Here is a 17,833-nt window from a genome sequence, read left to right as displayed (position 1 = left end):
GACAATTAAGGATTGTTTAATTTTTTGAACCGACAACTAAGGATTGTTTACTCTTATTGCATACAAAATTAGCCGATAAAAATAGAGTATTAGATAGTTTTTTAACGAAATATGAACCACTTTAATAATTTAAAATTGACCTTTTTTTAATTTAAATATATTCTTTAATTTTTTTTTTTGTAATTTCAAGAGTATTATGGAATTTTTTAAAACTTCAAAATTATAAATTATATTTTTTCAATTATTTTAGTTTCAGGGCCATTGAAAATTAGAATAATATTTTACATTATTAGGAATTAATAAAATATTGTGATCATTTATATTTCATTAATTTCTTTTTTTTAGGTTCTCGTGTCTATGTGCTTAAAATTAAATATTTATGATTTTTCAGGCAGTCAAATATTACAAAATTATATTAAAAATTCAACTACAAAGACAGTTTTACATTATTAATATTTTTTAAAATTATTTTCCAAAAGGACATTGGTAATTAATTAAAGTATAATTTAAAATATAATTAAATTTTGTTTTATTTTTTCGATTAAAAATAATTAAATAAATACAAATTATTATTTTGAACCATTTCTTCGTAAAATGTCAAAATAAATTCCAAAAAACTGCCATTTCATTACAATCAATACACTTAACTCTTCACACTTGCTTTCTGTTCATTCACCAACGACCTCGCATTTCACCGGAGGAGGAAGAAGAAGAGATACAGAGGGGCGGTGGGTTTGATTCGTTGAGGACTTGCCGAAGGTCCGCTTCTACTGATTTCACGAGCTTTTTCCCAGTTTATATTCCCGACACAGTTCGTTTCATCTCGAAAAAGGTCTTTCTCCATCTCTCTTTCAAAAGCTAATTGAATATAATTGTTGTTGTGGATTCCGATTTGACTATAGACAGCTTTATCTACCTGAAAAGTTACTGCTCTATTTGTAATTTGGCAGCTTCTTGGTTGTTTTATTGGCAATCGGTTGATGTTTTATGAGTTTATGTTTGATGTGTGGCGTATGGTTGTTGTGTTTGTTTGTTTAGTTTTTAGATATCAGGTTTAGAAGGGGGTTTTGTTGTTTGCCATGGAGAAGAGAAATGGAGCTTGATTTTGAGCAATGGGATGTATAAATAGCCGAGAGGTAGCTTCCAGAAACTTAGCAGATTCCGAGGATAAGAAGGAGAAGAGCTCTGAATTTGGTGATGATTTGGAAAGGAAGGAAGCTGATGCGGCTGTTGTTGATGTTACTCAGAAGGAAGGGCATGGCCATGGGGCTCAGCCTTTGACAAAAGAGCAGAGAAAAAAGTCGAAACCTAACCCCAGACTGAGTAATTTGCCAAAGCAATCACAGGGGGAGCAGGTGGCGGCTGGATGGCCTTCTTGGCTCACAGCAGTCTGTGGGGAGGCACTCAGTGGTTGGATTCCGAGGAAGGCTGATACCTTTGAGAAGATTGATAAGGTTTGTTGTTTCTATTTGAGAATCATTTCTCTATCTAAGTGCTTTTTGACACTATTATGGTGTAATTTTCACTATCGAAGTGTTTTTCTTATGTGTTCTAAGTAGCCCAAACAAGATGTCCAAATAAGAACATCCACGCCCAGACTGATAAACTATTCATACCAAAAGGATTATATCAATTGATAAGTTGTGAAGAGTTTAAGCATAAATAATCTCTTGACCATCCCATCAAATAAGTGGACGATTCATTAAACTGTGAAACGTTACCGTGCCATAATGTGATGTGCTTCCCGTGCCAATAAAAAGTAACCCATCCAATGGTATTTAACATCCAAAACACAGCCACATAAAAGGCGTCCCAAGCTGAAATATCACAATTACCACCTCATCCCGGATTGTCGCAAGGAAAACTATAACCAAAATCCTTTTTATCCGGCATTAATTTGGAACCACGTGCATCTAAAGTTCCTTTTACTAAGATCTTCATTCTATCACTTTTCTCTGCTATAGTTTACTTGTGTTGTATGTATGATGATTAGGAAGTGATTTTCCATATCATTTGAGATGGTGACTGCAGGGGTGGAACCAAATTTTTCATGATGGGAAACTTTTTTACATTCTAACCTTTATATGTACATCTTCTTAAGCACAGATTGGACAAGGAACATACAGTAATGTGTACAAAGCAAAAGACATGTTGACCGGTAAAGTTGTTGCACTGAAGAAGGTCCGATTTGACAATTTAGAGCCAGAAAGTGTAAGATTTATGGCCAGAGAGATTCTCATTTTGCGGCGTCTAGATCATCCTAATGTTGTAAAGTTAGAGGGTTTGGTTACATCAAGGATGTCATGTAGTTTGTACCTTGTGTTTGAGTATATGGAGCATGATTTAGCTGGACTTGCTGCAAACCCATCCATCAAATTTACAGAGGCTCAGGTTGGTTAGTTCATATTTTCATTTAATTTTCAATAGTGATGCAGATTGTAATCTTTCTTCGTTTGAGAGGGAGTTCTATTGTAGGTCAAGTGTTTCATGAAACAACTGCTATCAGGACTCGAGCATTGTCACAACCACAGGGTGCTTCATCGTGATATTAAGGGTTCGAATCTTCTTATTGATGGTGAAGGGATGCTTAAGATTGCGGACTTTGGACTAGCTACTTTCTTTGATCCAAAACTCAAGCACCCTTTGACTAATCGTGTTGTTACATTATGGTATCGATCTCCAGAGCTTCTACTAGGTGCAACTCATTATGGTGTAGGCATCGACCTTTGGAGTGCAGGTTGTATTTTGGCAGAGTTATTAGCTGGGAGGCCCATAATGCCTGGCCGTACAGAGGTAATTATCTGGTTTCACTCACTCGACCACATTCTCTTTTTCAAAGTCACCTTTCAACTAGATCTGATTGGCTTTATTATGTTTACGGTCCTGGGCAGGTTTTCAAAAAGTGTGCCAGATCTTAGTCGTTGGGACAGGAGTGTTTTTATTTTTGTTTAAGAGGAAATTGTACATTGTAGGTTATCTATCTCTGAAGAATTGAACCTTGGCGCGTTAAGTAGGGTAATGTGAGTATGTGAGCGAGGAAACGTTTTTGTGCTCGTTCTTCCATCTTAATGAAAGTTGGTTTCCATGAACATAGACATTTACTTCTTATTAAGGGTCTTGCAGCTTTAGTATTAAAATTCTTCATTCTTTAGAGAATCAATATGAGCTGCTCAGTATCTATCTATGCTTCCAATTCATCTCGGTGTCGATAATTTACAATGTCGATATATGAATACACATATGGAACTGACATTCTCTTCTATTTACATCTTAATAGAGATTAGTGCATCTGATGTCTTTACTGCTCCCTAGGTTGAACAACTACATAAGATATTCAAGCTGTGTGGCTCACCTTCAGATGAGTATTTGAAGAGAGCGAAGTTGCCCAATGCAGCCTTATTTAGGCCCAGAGAACCTTATAAGAGATGTATAAGAGAGACCTTTAAAGATTTCCCTCCATCATCATTTTCTCTTATAGATACACTTCTTGCAATTGATCCTGCTGAGAGAACGACAGCTAGAGATGCATTGAAAAGCGAGGTGACGCCAAAGTTTATGTTATTTGTTTTGATTGATGGTATCATATTTGCACGATATTGTCCCTTCTCCTTTCATATTTCACTTCTCTCTGAGCTTCGTATTCAGACTTTGTGTTGATAATGGCAGCACATTCTAATTGTTGATGTTATTATTTCACATTGTTTTGCAGTTTTTCGTTACAGAACCTTATGCATGTGAACCTTCCAGTCTCCCCAAATATCCACCTAGTAAGGAGATGGATGCTAAAAGACGGGATGATGAAGCGCGAAGGTCTGACATCTCGATACTTCTATGTTGCTCAGGTTTTTTGGTGTTTAGTAGTTCATTAAGACTTGATACTTGATGTTAGAATCATTTTTTTTTAATCTTTTTAATGAAAAATAAGTGTTCATCATGAAAAATGAAAGAATACCAAAACGACTCTCGAAAGCCACAAACTACGGAAATGAGCCAAAACAACACTTACAAAACCTAACAAGATAAAAAAGGGTCCAATTCAAAAGAATAAGTGTAACAACCAAGCGCATATATTGTCTTCTTTGAACTTTCTCTTTTGGTTTTAAAATATATCTACTAAGGAGAGGTTTCCACACCCTTATAAAGAATGCTTCGTTTCCCTCTTCAATCGAGGGGGATCTCACAATCCACCCCCCCTTCGGGGCTTAGCGTCCTCGTTGGCACACCGCCCGGTGTCTAGCTTAGATACCATTTCAAAACCACTTCATTACTCACAATACAATTTCCTCAATTTTTTGAATTCTAGCACTGAATGCGAGAAACCGAGCAACCTATGCAATTTAAGAAACCATGGAGGTTTTTTTTTTTTTTTTCCTTCTAATTTTTCAAATGTGAGTTTTTTTTGTTATTTTTTGGAACTCAAATTGCACGTATAACATTAGAATTATATTTACATGGTCTTAATGTTTATTTATTAAGTTTTCAAAGTGCAAATTATATTTATCAAACACATTGTTATCTTTCTTGAAAATACAAAAACACAGGAAATATAACGTTAATGAAAGAGTTCTTTATTTTTCCTCTGTAAATCTTCTAATAAAATGGAAGCATTGCAACGAACATCCTGGGACTGCTCTTATGTGGATTATGTTTATTAATGTGACTTGTGCCCATTTTGTTAAGTATAATGCATCAATTATATGGTTTTACAGACAAAGAGCAGCAAGTAAACTGCAGAACGATCATGTGAAGAAGACACGTCCACGTAACCGTGCTGGTAGGGCCATTCCTATTCAAGGAGCCAATGCAGAACTCCAATCAAATATTGACGTAAGTGTGTTTACATTTGTTCTATTTGACATTTATGATGTGTTTTTACATTGAAGTATTCAACAAGAACAGCTAAAGGGCCGGGTTAGAAAGCAGCTGTGTCTAAGAACGACATAATTAGCGTCTTCTAATCACTGGATAATCATCAAGAGGCTGTAATCACAAAAGAGAGTTTTGCTGGTAAAGAACACCAAGAAACTGTATTCTGTACAAAAATACAACAGAATCAGAATGTAAAGACTTAGCTTTAAAAGACCTCTTGTTCCTTTCCTTTCATATGTGCCACTAAAGAGCTCAGGTTGCATAGCTCCCCAAAAGCCTAGCTTTGCTCCTCAAATTCCATAAATTTAAAGCCTTCAAGAAGTCAATTGTCCACTTTCCGAGGGTTACAAATGGAAATCCCCATTTTCTTAAAAATATGATTCCAAGCTATAGACTCAAAAGGGGCAGTGAAGAATAAGATGATCTAGAGTTTCTTACAGTGAGATCCCACATCGGTTGGAGATGGGAACGAAACATTCCTTATAAGGGTGTGGAAATATCTCCTTAGTATACGCATTTTAAAACCGTGATGCTGACGGTGATACATAACGGGCCAAAGCGGACACTATCTACTAGCGGTGGCCTCAGGCTGTTACAAATAATATAAGAGTCAGACACCAGATGGTGTGCCAGCAAGAACGCTGGCCCCCAAGGGGGGTAGATTGTGAGATCCCACATTGGTTGGAGATGGGAACAAAACATTCCTTATAAAGGTGTGGAAACATATTTTTAGTAGACGTATTTTAAAACCGTGAGGCTGACAGCAATACGTAACGAGCCAAAGCATACAATATCTCCTATGGATTCTAGCATCTTTTTGTAACCCTTCATCTCTTGACAAGTAGGTTTACCGTTTCCAAAACACTATGTCCAAATCGTTTGTACAATTAGTACATTTATCTTCATGGGCTTGTTTCTATGTATTCGAAGTATGGTGGTGGCTATTTTTCAGTCTCTCATACCTATGAACCACCATGGGTCGGCCTAGCTCAAAATATTTGACTTGGTTGTAATCTTCCATGGCCTGCATATCATGACTTAACCATGTCGACAGATGTTTATTGAAATTTTTCGACATTTTCCTTGTGAATTAATCTTGGACGCTCTCGTTGTGAATTAATCGGCAGTTTCTTCAAGCTGTAGCTATGAAAAAGCTAGGATTGATCTTGTTCCGATTCTAACTTACGACATGTCTGTTCTTCTTCTGAAACAGAGACGACGTTTAATTACACACGCAAATGCAAAGAGCAAGAGCGAAAAGTTCCCCCCTCCACATCAGGACGGGGCACTCGGATTCACATTGGGATACTCACGTCATATTGATCCAGCTGCTGTTCCTTCTGATGTTGCATTCAGTTCCACATCATTCGGCTATCCAAACAAATTCGACGAAACCTGGTCCGGACCATTGGTCGAGTCTTCCGACATCGGTGCTCAAAGGCAGAAGTATCCGGGAGGCGATGCAAAAGAACGACAATCAACCCAATCTTCAGTTAAAGGGAAAAAGGTAGCATGAACTTCGCATCATGTAAGTTAAGAATCATGCACCAGAACCGGTCAAGTTCTTATATACTTAGAAATGGCTCGTTCTGACCAACTTTGACACCAAGCCTGGTGTCTTGCAGCAAGAACATACCTGGTTTTCTTTTGTTATCTGAAATGGGACATCCTAATGTCTCGCTTTCTTCCATAGATTCCCCGAATTTGCTAGATCTTTCTGCTCGTGCTCGTTCTTTGTTCATTCGCAGAGTGCTCGAAAATAATATCGACAAAGCTTCTTGGCCATGGTGATGCTATTCATTGCCCAACATAAGGTAGATCATTGCATAAGGTGAAAGAGTTCTCTCCAATGCTACCACTTTGTTAGATAACATTCAAAACTGACCACTTTCTTGAGAAGTTCCTTGTGAAGTTTCTGCTATAAACTACACTTTCTGAATAAAGATTCTTTAGGAAAGTGGTCAAATTGTTTGTTTTTTTCTTCTCATTGTTCTTTATTTATTATTTTTGGATGATAATGACAACTTTTGTGAAGCTTTTATGTTATCCAATGAATATTTTCATTCTTGTTCGACCGGTTGTGAATGATGGTTGTGAATGATGCTTCACATATTATCTACTTTAAGCATAAGTTTTTATGGCTTTACTTTGAGATTCCCAAAATGCCTCATATCAATGGAGAGAGTATTTTTTTAATATAAATCTATGATCATTCTTTAAATTAGTCGATGTCGGACTTTCATCATCCAACACCTTCCCTCGAACAAAGTACGCCTCCCCTTAATTGAGGCTCGACTCCTTTTTCTTTTGGAGTCTTAGTCATTTTTTACTATGCCTTCAAGGAGGCTCGGCTCCTTTTCTTTTGGAGTCCTTTGTTCGACATTTGAGGATTTATGTATCTATTGGCTAAGTTTAGGCAATGACTCTTATACTATGTTAGACGAACACGACTCTCCACAATTGTATGATATTGTCCATTTTGAGCATAAGCTCTCATGGCTTTGCTTTGGGCTTCCCCTAAAGGCCTCATACCAGGAGAGAGTATTCTTTGAATATAAACTCATGATCATTCCCTAAATTAGTCAATGTCGGACTTTCATCATCTAACACATATGAGCTTTTGTTATCACGACCCAACTCCACCACCAGTAGCAGATATTGTCTTTGTGCTTTTTCTTTCGGGCTTCCCCTCAAGGTTTTTAAAACGTGTTTGATAGGGAGAAGTTTTCACACCCTTATAAAGAATGTTTCGTTCTCCTCCCCAACCGATGTGGGGTTTCACACATTGCCTCAACATCGATATTATAGATTTAAAAAATCAAGATAAGTACAGGTGTACATGGGTTGGGTCGGAGAAATTGTTTCGACCAACCCAAAACCCTTTATTTTGGTTTGGGTTGTCAAAGTACATGTACTAGAATGTCATAAAACTCAAATATCAAACATTCATAAGTTACTATGCATCATTAAAATCGGTTTTAAACGTCAAATATTCTTAATTTTCGTAATAATCTTAGAAGTATAGTAGGGTTGGGTTGTAATCCTAGTTTTTATAGCTCGACCAAAAAATGTTGAACTTGCAAACCGACCCAAATTTTTTATTTAAAAAAAAATTCAACTCTACTCACTGTAAATATAAATATTAATATTTACCGATAAAGATTTATAATTCGTTTAAATTTGTAAAAAAGTTTTTTTTTTTTTTTTTTAAATTATTGATATTTTCATTCATTTGTTTGTAACATCGAGATCTCGACCTTTTTGTCAACATTTATGTTACGTTCGTAGTTATGAAAGGAATAAAATTGGGCTATTGTCACACATTGAAAAGACCTAATAATATATTCATGAATTTTTGAAAATTTTAACATGTTTTTTCCTTGGTCTAAAGTCAATGCCTAACATTAAACATTGCTTGGAGTTGAAGCATAACACCTAAAAATTTATTAATTTGAGAAAATTTGAGCTCGTTAATTTAAAAGGTACGTTTACGTTTAAAAAAATTGTTGTTATAAAATTCTCGGGATTTGATCTAATAATTTTGTTGAAGAACATGATCTTTTGATCTAAATTATCTAAGAACCCAAAAAACGATAAGAATCAACCCAAGTTAAAGTTTTGGAACGGATTACCTTGATGATCAAATATCAAGAATAAAGGAAAAATTATTTATAATCTCGTGATTCGAATCAATCTATAAGATAACTCGATAAATACTGCTTGAATATGCAATGAAACCTCAAAAATCGTAACTTAAAACTTTAAAACCTTAGAAATAATATTTTAAGATCGAAAAACATGTGTGGTATAATCTCTTATATTATTTTGTATCAGTTTGCATTAATACTTTCTATCTCACGTACACATTTTAAAATTGTTATAAAATTTCGTTATAATATTTTACGAGAAATCGAAAATGACTTGAATCGATAATAACAACGAATACTAAGTTTGAAAGACGTAATCATGCTCGAGTTTTTTAAAACACAAGTTATCGACAATTATTTTAAAAATTACAGCAATCTCGAACGAACCCGACACATAAACTTTTCATTTAATATTCATTTGTTGTAGGCTAACGTTTCTATTTTCGTATGAATTTTTGACCTATATTTTTTTTTTATATTTAAAATTTAAATTTACCGAACACTTTGAATCTTAAGACAACTAATTTTCTTAAAGCACATCTAAAGATCACAGCAATATCAAATAGAACCCGACAAATTAACTTTTCGTTCAACATTCGTTGTAGGCTTAACATTTCTATTTTTGTATAAATTTCCGACTTATATATTTTTTTTATCTAAAATTTAAATTTACCGAAACACTTTGGATCTTACGACGACTAATTTATCGAACACTTCGAATCTTACGATGAATAGTTTTCTTAAACACAGGCTATCGACAATTATTTTAAAGATTATAGTATATATATATATATATATATATATATATATATATATATATATATATATATATATATATGTCAGCCAAAATTTATATATTTATATTTTTGGAAAAGTATTCACAGAGGGAAATTGAAAGGAAAAACTGAAAGAATTAAGAAAGAAAAAAGGTTGGTTCTTTGTATTTACAGAGGGAAGAAGACGACCTATTGAGACTTGCAGAGAAGTTGTTCTTCAACAGTCCCTTCGACAATCCTTCAAACCTCTCTCAGGCGGCCGGAAAAAGCTACTGGGAAGGAAGCGATGGACGACAATACGGCTAATAATGTGGCCCAAGCCATTGCTGTATCGCTCGACTGGAGCTCCACTCCCGACGCTCGAAAAGCTGCTCTTTCCTATCTAGAATCCGTAAGCTCTATCATGCTGTGTTGTTTGTTTAATTTTTTTTTTTGGTTAATGGTTTATGTGTGCGTGGAAATTAAGCTAGTGATTGTCTCTTTTTTGGGGGGGGTTTTCGATGCATGAGGGGGAATTCTTGTCAGTGGAATAGGGTATTGATGATTGGCGATGCTGTTTTAAATAGGTTTTGATTGTGGTTGGTTTACTGGGAAATTTATGATCAAGCTTCAAAAGTTGTTTATGTTTGGGAAGATTTTTTTATTATGAGTTTTGAAAGATGTTGGTAGTGGTTGGGTTTCTGGTTCATGAAATCACTTGCTTATTTAGGGGAAATTTATGATGAATCTTCAAAAGTTGTTCATCATTATCGGAAGTTCATTTTGAAATGTTTTTATCCCCTTTTTGTGCCCTCATGATGGTAAATTTTGAGCAGTGGAAGTGATTTTTGTTTCGTTGATAAGAAGAACAGATTGTCAAACCAAATAGAACGCGATGTTATTTTTCTACTGCTGTTTGGTTGTAAATTATGTTATATATTTGGTCAATTTTTTACTGAATTACTCAATGATCTTATTTAATTGCCTGTGTTTTCTGAGCATTCTCTTTGCTTTTGCAGATTAAAACTGGCGACATACGCGTTCTGGCTAGCACATCTCTCGCTCTAGTTACAAATAAGTGGTCTTCTGAGATCCGGCTTCATGCATATAAAATGCTACAAGTTCGTGATTCCGTTTTTTTTTTTTAAGAAACAATTTCATTGATAATTGAAATTTACAAAAGGGATGTATAATCCATGGTGTTTATGAGGGAGGTATAACTATAGGAAGTAAAAATATTAGACAATTTACACCAAGATATAGCTTGGTAAACAACATTGTCGAAAAGTTTCGTTTAGGTATGTGTCTTTTCTGCAAATATTCTTGTGATTCCGTCTTTAATGCCTAGCTTGTAATTTTATGAACAACACCCTTTTGGCTTCATCTTGGCTTGATTTTTTCAATTGATAATTTATATTTATTTGGTCATCTGCGTTTGAATTTTTTGTATTGAACTGTAAATGTAATTCTGAGAACCCTTTTCTAGGCTTAAGGACTGGTTAAAGCTGTAGTTATATCGAGTTAAACCGAGCATCAGACCCCATTAACCTTTTTTTGGAAGTGTTTTCAGTTCCTATTTTTGTTATTCTCTGTGGTCTTTAAGTATTTTTGATCTGCAAGCATAACTCTTATAATTTTCTAAGTTGAATTTAAATGTAAAGATTTTGTGATTGAAGTTGCTTCAATGATTTAATTCATAGTTCCAAATTCCCCATTACAGATTTCTATCATTGTTTCAACTTTCACATATTTGAATGATGGTTTTATCTAAAAAATAATGATTTAAGCTGTATTTTTTTTTTTTTGGTATCTTTATGCAGCATTTGGTTCGTTTACGGTGGGAGGAATTGAATTCTATGGAGAAGAGAAATTTTGCAAATGTTTGCATTGATCTGATGACTGAAATTACGACTCCTTGTGAAGAATGGGCTTTGAAAAGTCAGACAGCTGCTCTTGTAGCCGAGGTTTGTCACCTTAGGAATTACAAGATCTCGATTTATCATTCGTGGTGTAATACGGTTGACAGTATAGAGATATAGGAAGGTCATTCATTGTTTTGGGATTTGAAAGTCATTATATCATCTTTGTGAATCCAATTCTAAAAAAATAAAAATTGAAAAATAAAAATAAAAATCTCTTTGAACAACAGTTTTAAATATCATAATTGAATCCTGTCAACTGTGTATCAGGTTTTGTAAGATACTCTCAGTTTAAGTTTTAGCTTTCTCGTTTTACTTCATTTTATCGTAACTTTTCACGTATGAATGCAAAGGTCATTTATTTATTTATTTATTTTTTAGAAGGGCATCCATAGCACTAGTTCTTGCTCTTTTTGTCTGATTTACAGATTGTCAGAAGAGAGGGATTAAATTTATGGCAAGAATTGCTCCCTTCTTTGGTTTCCCTATCCAGTAAGGGTCCTATACATGTAAGTTCTGTAATTTGTTGCTACAGGCGTTTCTGCATCAGCCATCAAAAAGCACAAATTTCTTTGTTGCTTCCGGCACATTATTTTTCTTCCTCATTCCAACGACGTATAATTAATTAGTCTTTTCTTCGTTTAATCTTAGGCCGAGTTGGTCTCCATGACGCTGAGGTGGCTTCCTGAAGATATTACAGTTCACAATGAAGATTTAGAAGGTTCATCATGAACTTTCATCAGTGTAATTGTTCTTATTATTGATAGGATGGCATGTAGCATTGCGCCTTTGGTAATATGTACTTGTACCAGTCGAAGTCTCTGCATCTGAAGCTTTATCTTCTTTGTTTACATTTTCAAGTCAGTGGTTCAATAATTGCAAACAATTTTCAGGTGATCGACGCAGAATCTTGTTGCGTGGGCTTACTCAAACTTTGCCTGAAGTTTTTACTTTGTTGTACACAGTACGCCCCATTCTCTTCACATTCACAGACTTGCTCATTCGAGATTTATTATGATATTTCCTTTTGTTAAATAGTTACTAGAGAGGCACTTTGGAGCTGCACTGAGTGAAGTAAGCAGTCAAAGGCTGGATATTGCAAAACAACATGCAGCTGCAGTTACTGCTGCCTTAAATGCTATTAATGCTTATGCTGAATGGGCTCCATTACCTGATCTTGCTAAATATGGTATAATACGTGGGTATGATATTTTCATCTTATTCTTTGTAGAACCTGAGTTGGAGTAGTTCGTATATCGTTCTGAACTCACTCTCTACAGGTGTGGCTTCTTACTTTGTTCTCCTGATTTTCGCCTTCACGCCTGTGAATTTTTCAAGCTTGTCTCTGCAAGGTATGCAGCAGTTTTATGCATGTTCTGCACAATTCTGAGCTAATGTCTTGACTTCCATGCTATTTTGCGCGTAATATGCAGGAAGAGACCAACCGATGCTACTACATCTGAATATGACTCTGCCATGAGAAATGTCTTTGAGATCTTGATGAATGTCTCCAGAGAATTTTTGATCAAATCGGCCCCTCCTAGTTCCGGTTCGATTGATGAAAGTGAATCTGAGTTTATAGAATGCATTTGTGAAAGTCTCGTATCCATGGGCTCATCTAATTTGCAATGTATATCTGGGGACAGCACTCTGCTTACACTTTATCTTCAACAGGTAAGGCTTATCACTGAGATGTTAAATAATAATGAATTCTGTCCATATTTGTATATATATATATATATATATATATTGTGATTGGTTGCTCCCTGAGCTTAGAACCCCAGACTTAAGGATGTGAAACACTTGACCCCCAAGGCAACCCAAGGTGGTCTCATTTTTAGAAAAGTTTAAAATTAACATTCTTCAGTTCTTTGCTTCTAGATCTGACCCTAATTAAATCCCGGTTATTGCGATAAACATAGCTGGATATATAGATATACATAATTTTCTTTTAACGAGATATGAACAAAAAGGAGGGAAAAGAAACAAAAGAACAAAATACAGAACTCAAATAAAACTTGTAATTATGCCAATTTGAACATCGCTCAATTGGTTAAGACATTATATTCCTGTTCCAATAGTTATCTATACGAATCTCCACCTCAATGTTAATGTTAAACTGGAAAAACTCTCCCAATGCATCTCTTCCAGATGAATTTCTTCAAGCTCTAAAGGACTTCAATTTCCTGCTAAAATATCCATACAACTAAATCTCAACCATTTACTCAACTTTCTATCCTCTTCATGGGCAATCACAAGTTCTGATACAAAATTGAAGAAAAGAGAAAGACCTTCAATAATATCTAAAAACGTCATTAGGAACTTCCTCGACAGAATTAAAATTCGGAAATGGAAGAACCCAAATCACTTAAATTGTTGGAGAGATCATCAAAATTCCTCCATACACTTACAGTTACATTTCTTCCTGTGTAACTTGATAGCTACATACTGCATACACTTTTGAATTTCTGCTAATATATGAGAACTTATAATTGTGTTTTTAATGGATCTCAAGATTTATAATTGTTTTACACATTGGAATATGCTTTTCTTAACTACGTATATTTTTCTTGTTGTAGATGCTGGGCTTTTTCCAACATTATAAATTAGCTCTTCATTTTCAATCCCTGCACTTTTGGCTGGTATGTATGAGGTCTTTACATTATTTTTGTTCCCCTTAAAATGCTTGATATTAAAATATTATGCAGACAAGGTTTTTCAGCTTCTACATTTTTTGTGCTCAATAGGCCTTAATGAAGGATTTGATTTCAAAGTTGAAGGTTTCAACCCATTCAATGGGAGATGTTTCAAAATCTAGTTATCAAGGCTCAAGTTCTGCATCGTCTGATAATGACAGGAGAACGATCTTAAGTTTTATGAATGATGATGTATGCACTGTAATTCTTGATATATCTTTCAAGCGACTGCTCAAGAAAGAAAAGGTTTCCCCTGTCATAGCACCCTTACTGGGGGGATTGGAGTTGTGGAGTGATGATTTTGATGGAAAAGGTGATTTCAGCCAATATCGGGCTAAGCTGGTACGTAATTGATTTAATGTTTCTAATGATAATTGTGGCATTTTATAAGATACTTTCTCGACTTTTTTACCCTTTTATTGGGAAATGGGATCTGGAATTATATTCTGGAGATATGCCTCTCTGTGAACTCTTTTGTACTCTCAACAACTTCTTTTCAAAGAATTTTCCCATTTTTTAAGATTTCATCCTACGTTTTGGGGTACTCACGGGGGACTGAGTACCGATACTTCTAATTTTAGGGCTGTCTGATTATGAGCTACTCAGAGCCATATTCTCTTTGGTCTTTTCATTCAAAGAGTGGGATTAAACCCATCCATTAGGGATAATCACATTTGTTCAATAACATTTGGACCTTTTCTCTTTTGTTATAGTTCTTAAACCTCCTGAGACCATATGGTTTTACCTCCGAGTTCTTAAAAAATGTTGGAGCATTTTGAGAGCCAATATTATGAGTATTCCGGGATTTCTTTTTTAAGATTGAAATTATCAATGGAACTTAAATGAAACATATATTTGTTTGATCTCAAAGAAAATGGATGGATGCCCGCTTTGTTGTTGACTTTCGTCCCCCATAGGCCTTATCACCGGACTATACAAAATTATAGCAAAGGTGCTTTATCGGAATGCCTCAAAAGGGTTTTCCATTTCCTGATCACTAGGTAGCAGATAGCTTATGTGAAGGGACATCAGATCCTTGATTGTCGAAGGATATTTGTATATTCCAATAAAGGGAAGTAGTTGGCCTCCCTAATTATCTTGGATTTATTAAGATTTAGTTACCTAATATTTAGGGATTATTATGATTATGATTTAGATTTATTAATGGAATACCATAAATCTTCCATTAGACAAGGGAGCTTTTTGCCTATATTCGATGAAGGAGAAGAACAGAGCCCTCCTCGCCAAATGGATATGAAGATAATACCATGATGGCATCACCATGTGGAGAAATCTTATAAAGGCTAAATACGCTCCTACATCACGTACCCCAAACAATTTTATTTGTGAATGTTAGGCCCTTTCCAATTGTATATATGCAAGGAGGTGGGCTTACTTAACGAAGTTGATATTTTTTATTTTATGGATTAGAATTTATTTTCATGGCTCAAAATTCGTCCATTCGGATTTGGATTCAGTTTCTTGTTGGAATGTTCCGATATTGTTTCTTGTATTGATTCAAAAATTCTTGATGCAGTTGGATTTGATCAAGTTTTTAGCTTCATACAAGCCTATCATAGTCAGTGGTAAAGTTTCGGAAAGAATTATCACAATCGTCACAAGCCTTTCGCCTTTACAAATGCCTTGTCAGGTTTGATTACATCACTTGGAGTTAGTTCCTCTGTAGTGCGCCATTTATATGTGTTACATCTGCCCTTTAGCTAAGTTTAGATTTGTTCTGGTGCAGGACATATCTATGATGGAAAGCATGCAGTTAACTCTTGAAAATGTTGTGTGTACTATTTTTGACGGTTCAAATGAAATTGGCACGGGCAGTTCCGAAATTCAATTGCAATTGCGTGGAATTTTTGAAGGTTTGTCATTAACCTGGTATTCTATTAACACGTCACGTTTGAATAATTTTGGACTTCTGAGTTGACTGGATCCCTGCCCCCCAGGTTTAATTCAGCAACTTCTTTCATTAAAATGGAGTGAGCCAGCCTTGGTGGTAGTCCTTGGGCACTATCTAGATGCTTTGGGTCCCTTTCTGAAATATTTTCCTGATGCTGTTGCAAGTGTCATCAATAAGTTATTTGAGCTCCTAACATCGCTCCCCATTGCTATCAAGGTTCTTATTAACATACACTTCGTACGTGTAAAGGGACGTGCTTGGATAGTTGTTTAATACACGTCTTTTTGGCAGGATCCTTCTTCAAGTAGTGCACGATATGCAAGGTTACAGATTTGTACATCTTTTATTCGTATAGCAAAAGCTGCTGATAGAAGTATTCTGCCCCATATGAAGGTTTCCTTACCCTCTGTTGTCTTATTTATCACTTATGTGCTCATATGCACACAATTATGGACAGGCATACATGCAATTTCACTGCATTGATGAGAGTGAATTTACCTTCCCCGTATTCTTTTCTACCCTTGTTTTCTCTTCATCCTCTTGCCGCGTGCTCTGAACATGGTTTATGTTAAAAAATGTTGACAACTTTTACCTGCATCAATTGAAATGACCAAGAGGCTTAGTTTATAATGCGAAATAGAATTATCATCATTCATGTATCATTATTTTTCTTGCGTAGAGTATCGCCGACACTATGGGATATTTACAAGGAGAAGGACGTTTGCTTCGTGGTGAGCATAATCTTCTGGGTGAAGCATTCCTTGTTATGGCTTCTACTGCTGGGTAATTAGCAACTGAACTGACTGTATCTTATGGTTGATAATATGTTCATGTGCAGATCTGTCATAGAGTCGAATTTCAGAGGTTTCACGTCGTCTGACCGTTCTAATTACTTGTGTTTTATGTTTCATCTCCATTGTATCTATGATATCCATGAATGTGCTTGGTTTCTGTTGCAGTCACTTAATTTATAAGTTAATTATCACTCGCTATTAGAAAATGATCCTGGAAATTTATTTAACAATTGAAATAGTGTAGCCTGGTTGCTTTTATGTAATTTTTGTCTAACATCGTGCCTATTATTCCTCTTCTATAAACCTGTTGCAGAATTCAACAGCAGCATGAAATCTTAGCTTGGTTGCTAGAACCTTTAAGCCAACAGTGGACGCGTCCTGAGTGGCAAAACAATTACTTGTCTGAACCGCTGGGTTTGGTTCGTCTTTGTTCGGAGACGTCTACGATGTGGTCAATTTTCCACACTATAACGTTTTTTGAAAGAGCACTTAAGAGAAGTGGAACAAAAAAATCCAATCCAAATTTGCAGAACTACTCAACCACAAGTTCTCCTCACCCCATGGCTTCTCATTTGTCATGGATGCTACCGCCCCTGTTAAAAGTAAAGTACAATTCTATGATTACTTCTTACAACAACCTTTTATTTTGAAATTCTATGTTTGGGTAAAAGTTCGCTAAGATCTCAACACATGAACAAGTAAAAACTTTTGATGGATATCAACAATTCCTGTCTTTTCATTTCTGTTTCATTTCTGAATGCATGGAATGGTAACCATCAGCATCTCTTTGATATGCAGTTGCTCCGTTCTTTACACTCTCTATGGTGTCCTGCTGTATCCCAGACATTACCTGGAGAGGTCAAGGCTGCAATGACTTTGAGTGATACTGAGAAATTCAGTCTTCTTGGTGAAGCGAACCCGAAACTTTCAAAAGGTGCATTAAGTTTCACCGATGATCCTCACTCTGACATGAGCAAAGGAGGGGGGCATGCAGAACCTAGTGAAACTGATATTCGTAATTGGTTTAAATGTATAAGAGATAGCGGGTAAGTAACTATACGTTGTCTTTGGTATGTTCTTGGCTATGAAATTGGTAATTGTTTTTCTATACTCCGTATGGTTCCTGATTTCCTCTATCTTGTTTTGTCTAGATAGATATAAAAAGCATGTGTGTACCATTTCAAGTAAACCCAAGATTTGTGAGGAGAGAGAAGAAAGCTTTTTTTTTTTTTTTTTTTTTT

General features: G+C 35.4%; 2 protein-coding genes across 3 annotated transcripts in view; both read left to right on the top strand.

Moving 5' to 3' along the window:
• Positions 1-637: 637 nt before the first annotated feature.
• Positions 638-6,945, top strand: LOC111465490 (probable serine/threonine-protein kinase At1g54610). 2 transcript variants are annotated; one of them, XM_023109891.1, is made up of 8 exons: positions 638-832; positions 1,046-1,454; positions 2,107-2,391; positions 2,476-2,793; positions 3,313-3,540; positions 3,710-3,810; positions 4,710-4,827; positions 6,083-6,945. In XM_023109891.1, the coding sequence occupies exons 2-8, from the start codon at positions 1,113-1,115 to the stop codon at positions 6,383-6,385; spliced, it is 1,695 nt and encodes a 564-aa protein (XP_022965659.1). In that variant the 5' UTR covers positions 638-832; positions 1,046-1,112; the 3' UTR covers positions 6,386-6,945. The 2 variants fall into 2 exon arrangements, with proteins under 2 accessions (XP_022965659.1, XP_022965660.1); XM_023109892.1 differs by having other exon boundaries at positions 1,039-1,454.
• Positions 6,946-9,401: 2,456 nt separating this feature from the next.
• LOC111465416 (protein HASTY 1) overlaps positions 9,402-17,833 on the top strand; it is an 11,372-nt gene continuing 2,940 nt past the window's right edge. The window contains exons 1-18 of the mRNA XM_023109775.1: positions 9,402-9,683; positions 10,291-10,392; positions 11,092-11,235; positions 11,619-11,699; positions 11,842-11,911; positions 12,084-12,154; positions 12,229-12,392; positions 12,471-12,542; positions 12,624-12,864; positions 13,770-13,832; positions 13,938-14,228; positions 15,424-15,537; positions 15,634-15,760; positions 15,845-16,014; positions 16,090-16,191; positions 16,478-16,581; positions 16,906-17,194; positions 17,391-17,638. Of these exons, the coding sequence (XP_022965543.1) occupies positions 9,579-9,683; positions 10,291-10,392; positions 11,092-11,235; positions 11,619-11,699; positions 11,842-11,911; positions 12,084-12,154; positions 12,229-12,392; positions 12,471-12,542; positions 12,624-12,864; positions 13,770-13,832; positions 13,938-14,228; positions 15,424-15,537; positions 15,634-15,760; positions 15,845-16,014; positions 16,090-16,191; positions 16,478-16,581; positions 16,906-17,194; positions 17,391-17,638 (2,558 nt within the window). The 5' untranslated portion in view covers positions 9,402-9,578. The remainder of the gene's footprint in view (positions 9,684-10,290; positions 10,393-11,091; positions 11,236-11,618; positions 11,700-11,841; positions 11,912-12,083; positions 12,155-12,228; positions 12,393-12,470; positions 12,543-12,623; positions 12,865-13,769; positions 13,833-13,937; positions 14,229-15,423; positions 15,538-15,633; positions 15,761-15,844; positions 16,015-16,089; positions 16,192-16,477; positions 16,582-16,905; positions 17,195-17,390; positions 17,639-17,833) is intronic.

The sequence above is a fragment of the Cucurbita maxima genome, unplaced genomic scaffold (genome assembly GCF_002738345.1).
Source record: "Cucurbita maxima cultivar Rimu unplaced genomic scaffold, Cmax_1.0 Cma_Scf00029, whole genome shotgun sequence".
Classification (NCBI taxonomy): Eukaryota; Viridiplantae; Streptophyta; class Magnoliopsida; order Cucurbitales; family Cucurbitaceae; genus Cucurbita; species Cucurbita maxima.
This window is presented reverse-complemented; position numbering and strand designations above follow the sequence as displayed.

What these genes read in the sequence shown, in the direction of transcription:
- LOC111465490 (XM_023109891.1), top strand. Translation starts at nt 1,113, where the DNA reads ATGGGATGTATAAATAGCCGAGAGGTAGCTTCCAGAAACTTAGCAGAT. An exon ending in CCTTTGAGAAGATTGATAAG is followed by an intron (nt 1,455 to 2,106) that starts GTTTGTTGTTTC and finishes TCTTAAGCACAG; the next exon opens with ATTGGACAAGGAACATACAG. An exon ending in TCAAATTTACAGAGGCTCAG is followed by an intron (nt 2,392 to 2,475) that starts GTTGGTTAGTTC and finishes GTTCTATTGTAG; the next exon opens with GTCAAGTGTTTCATGAAACA.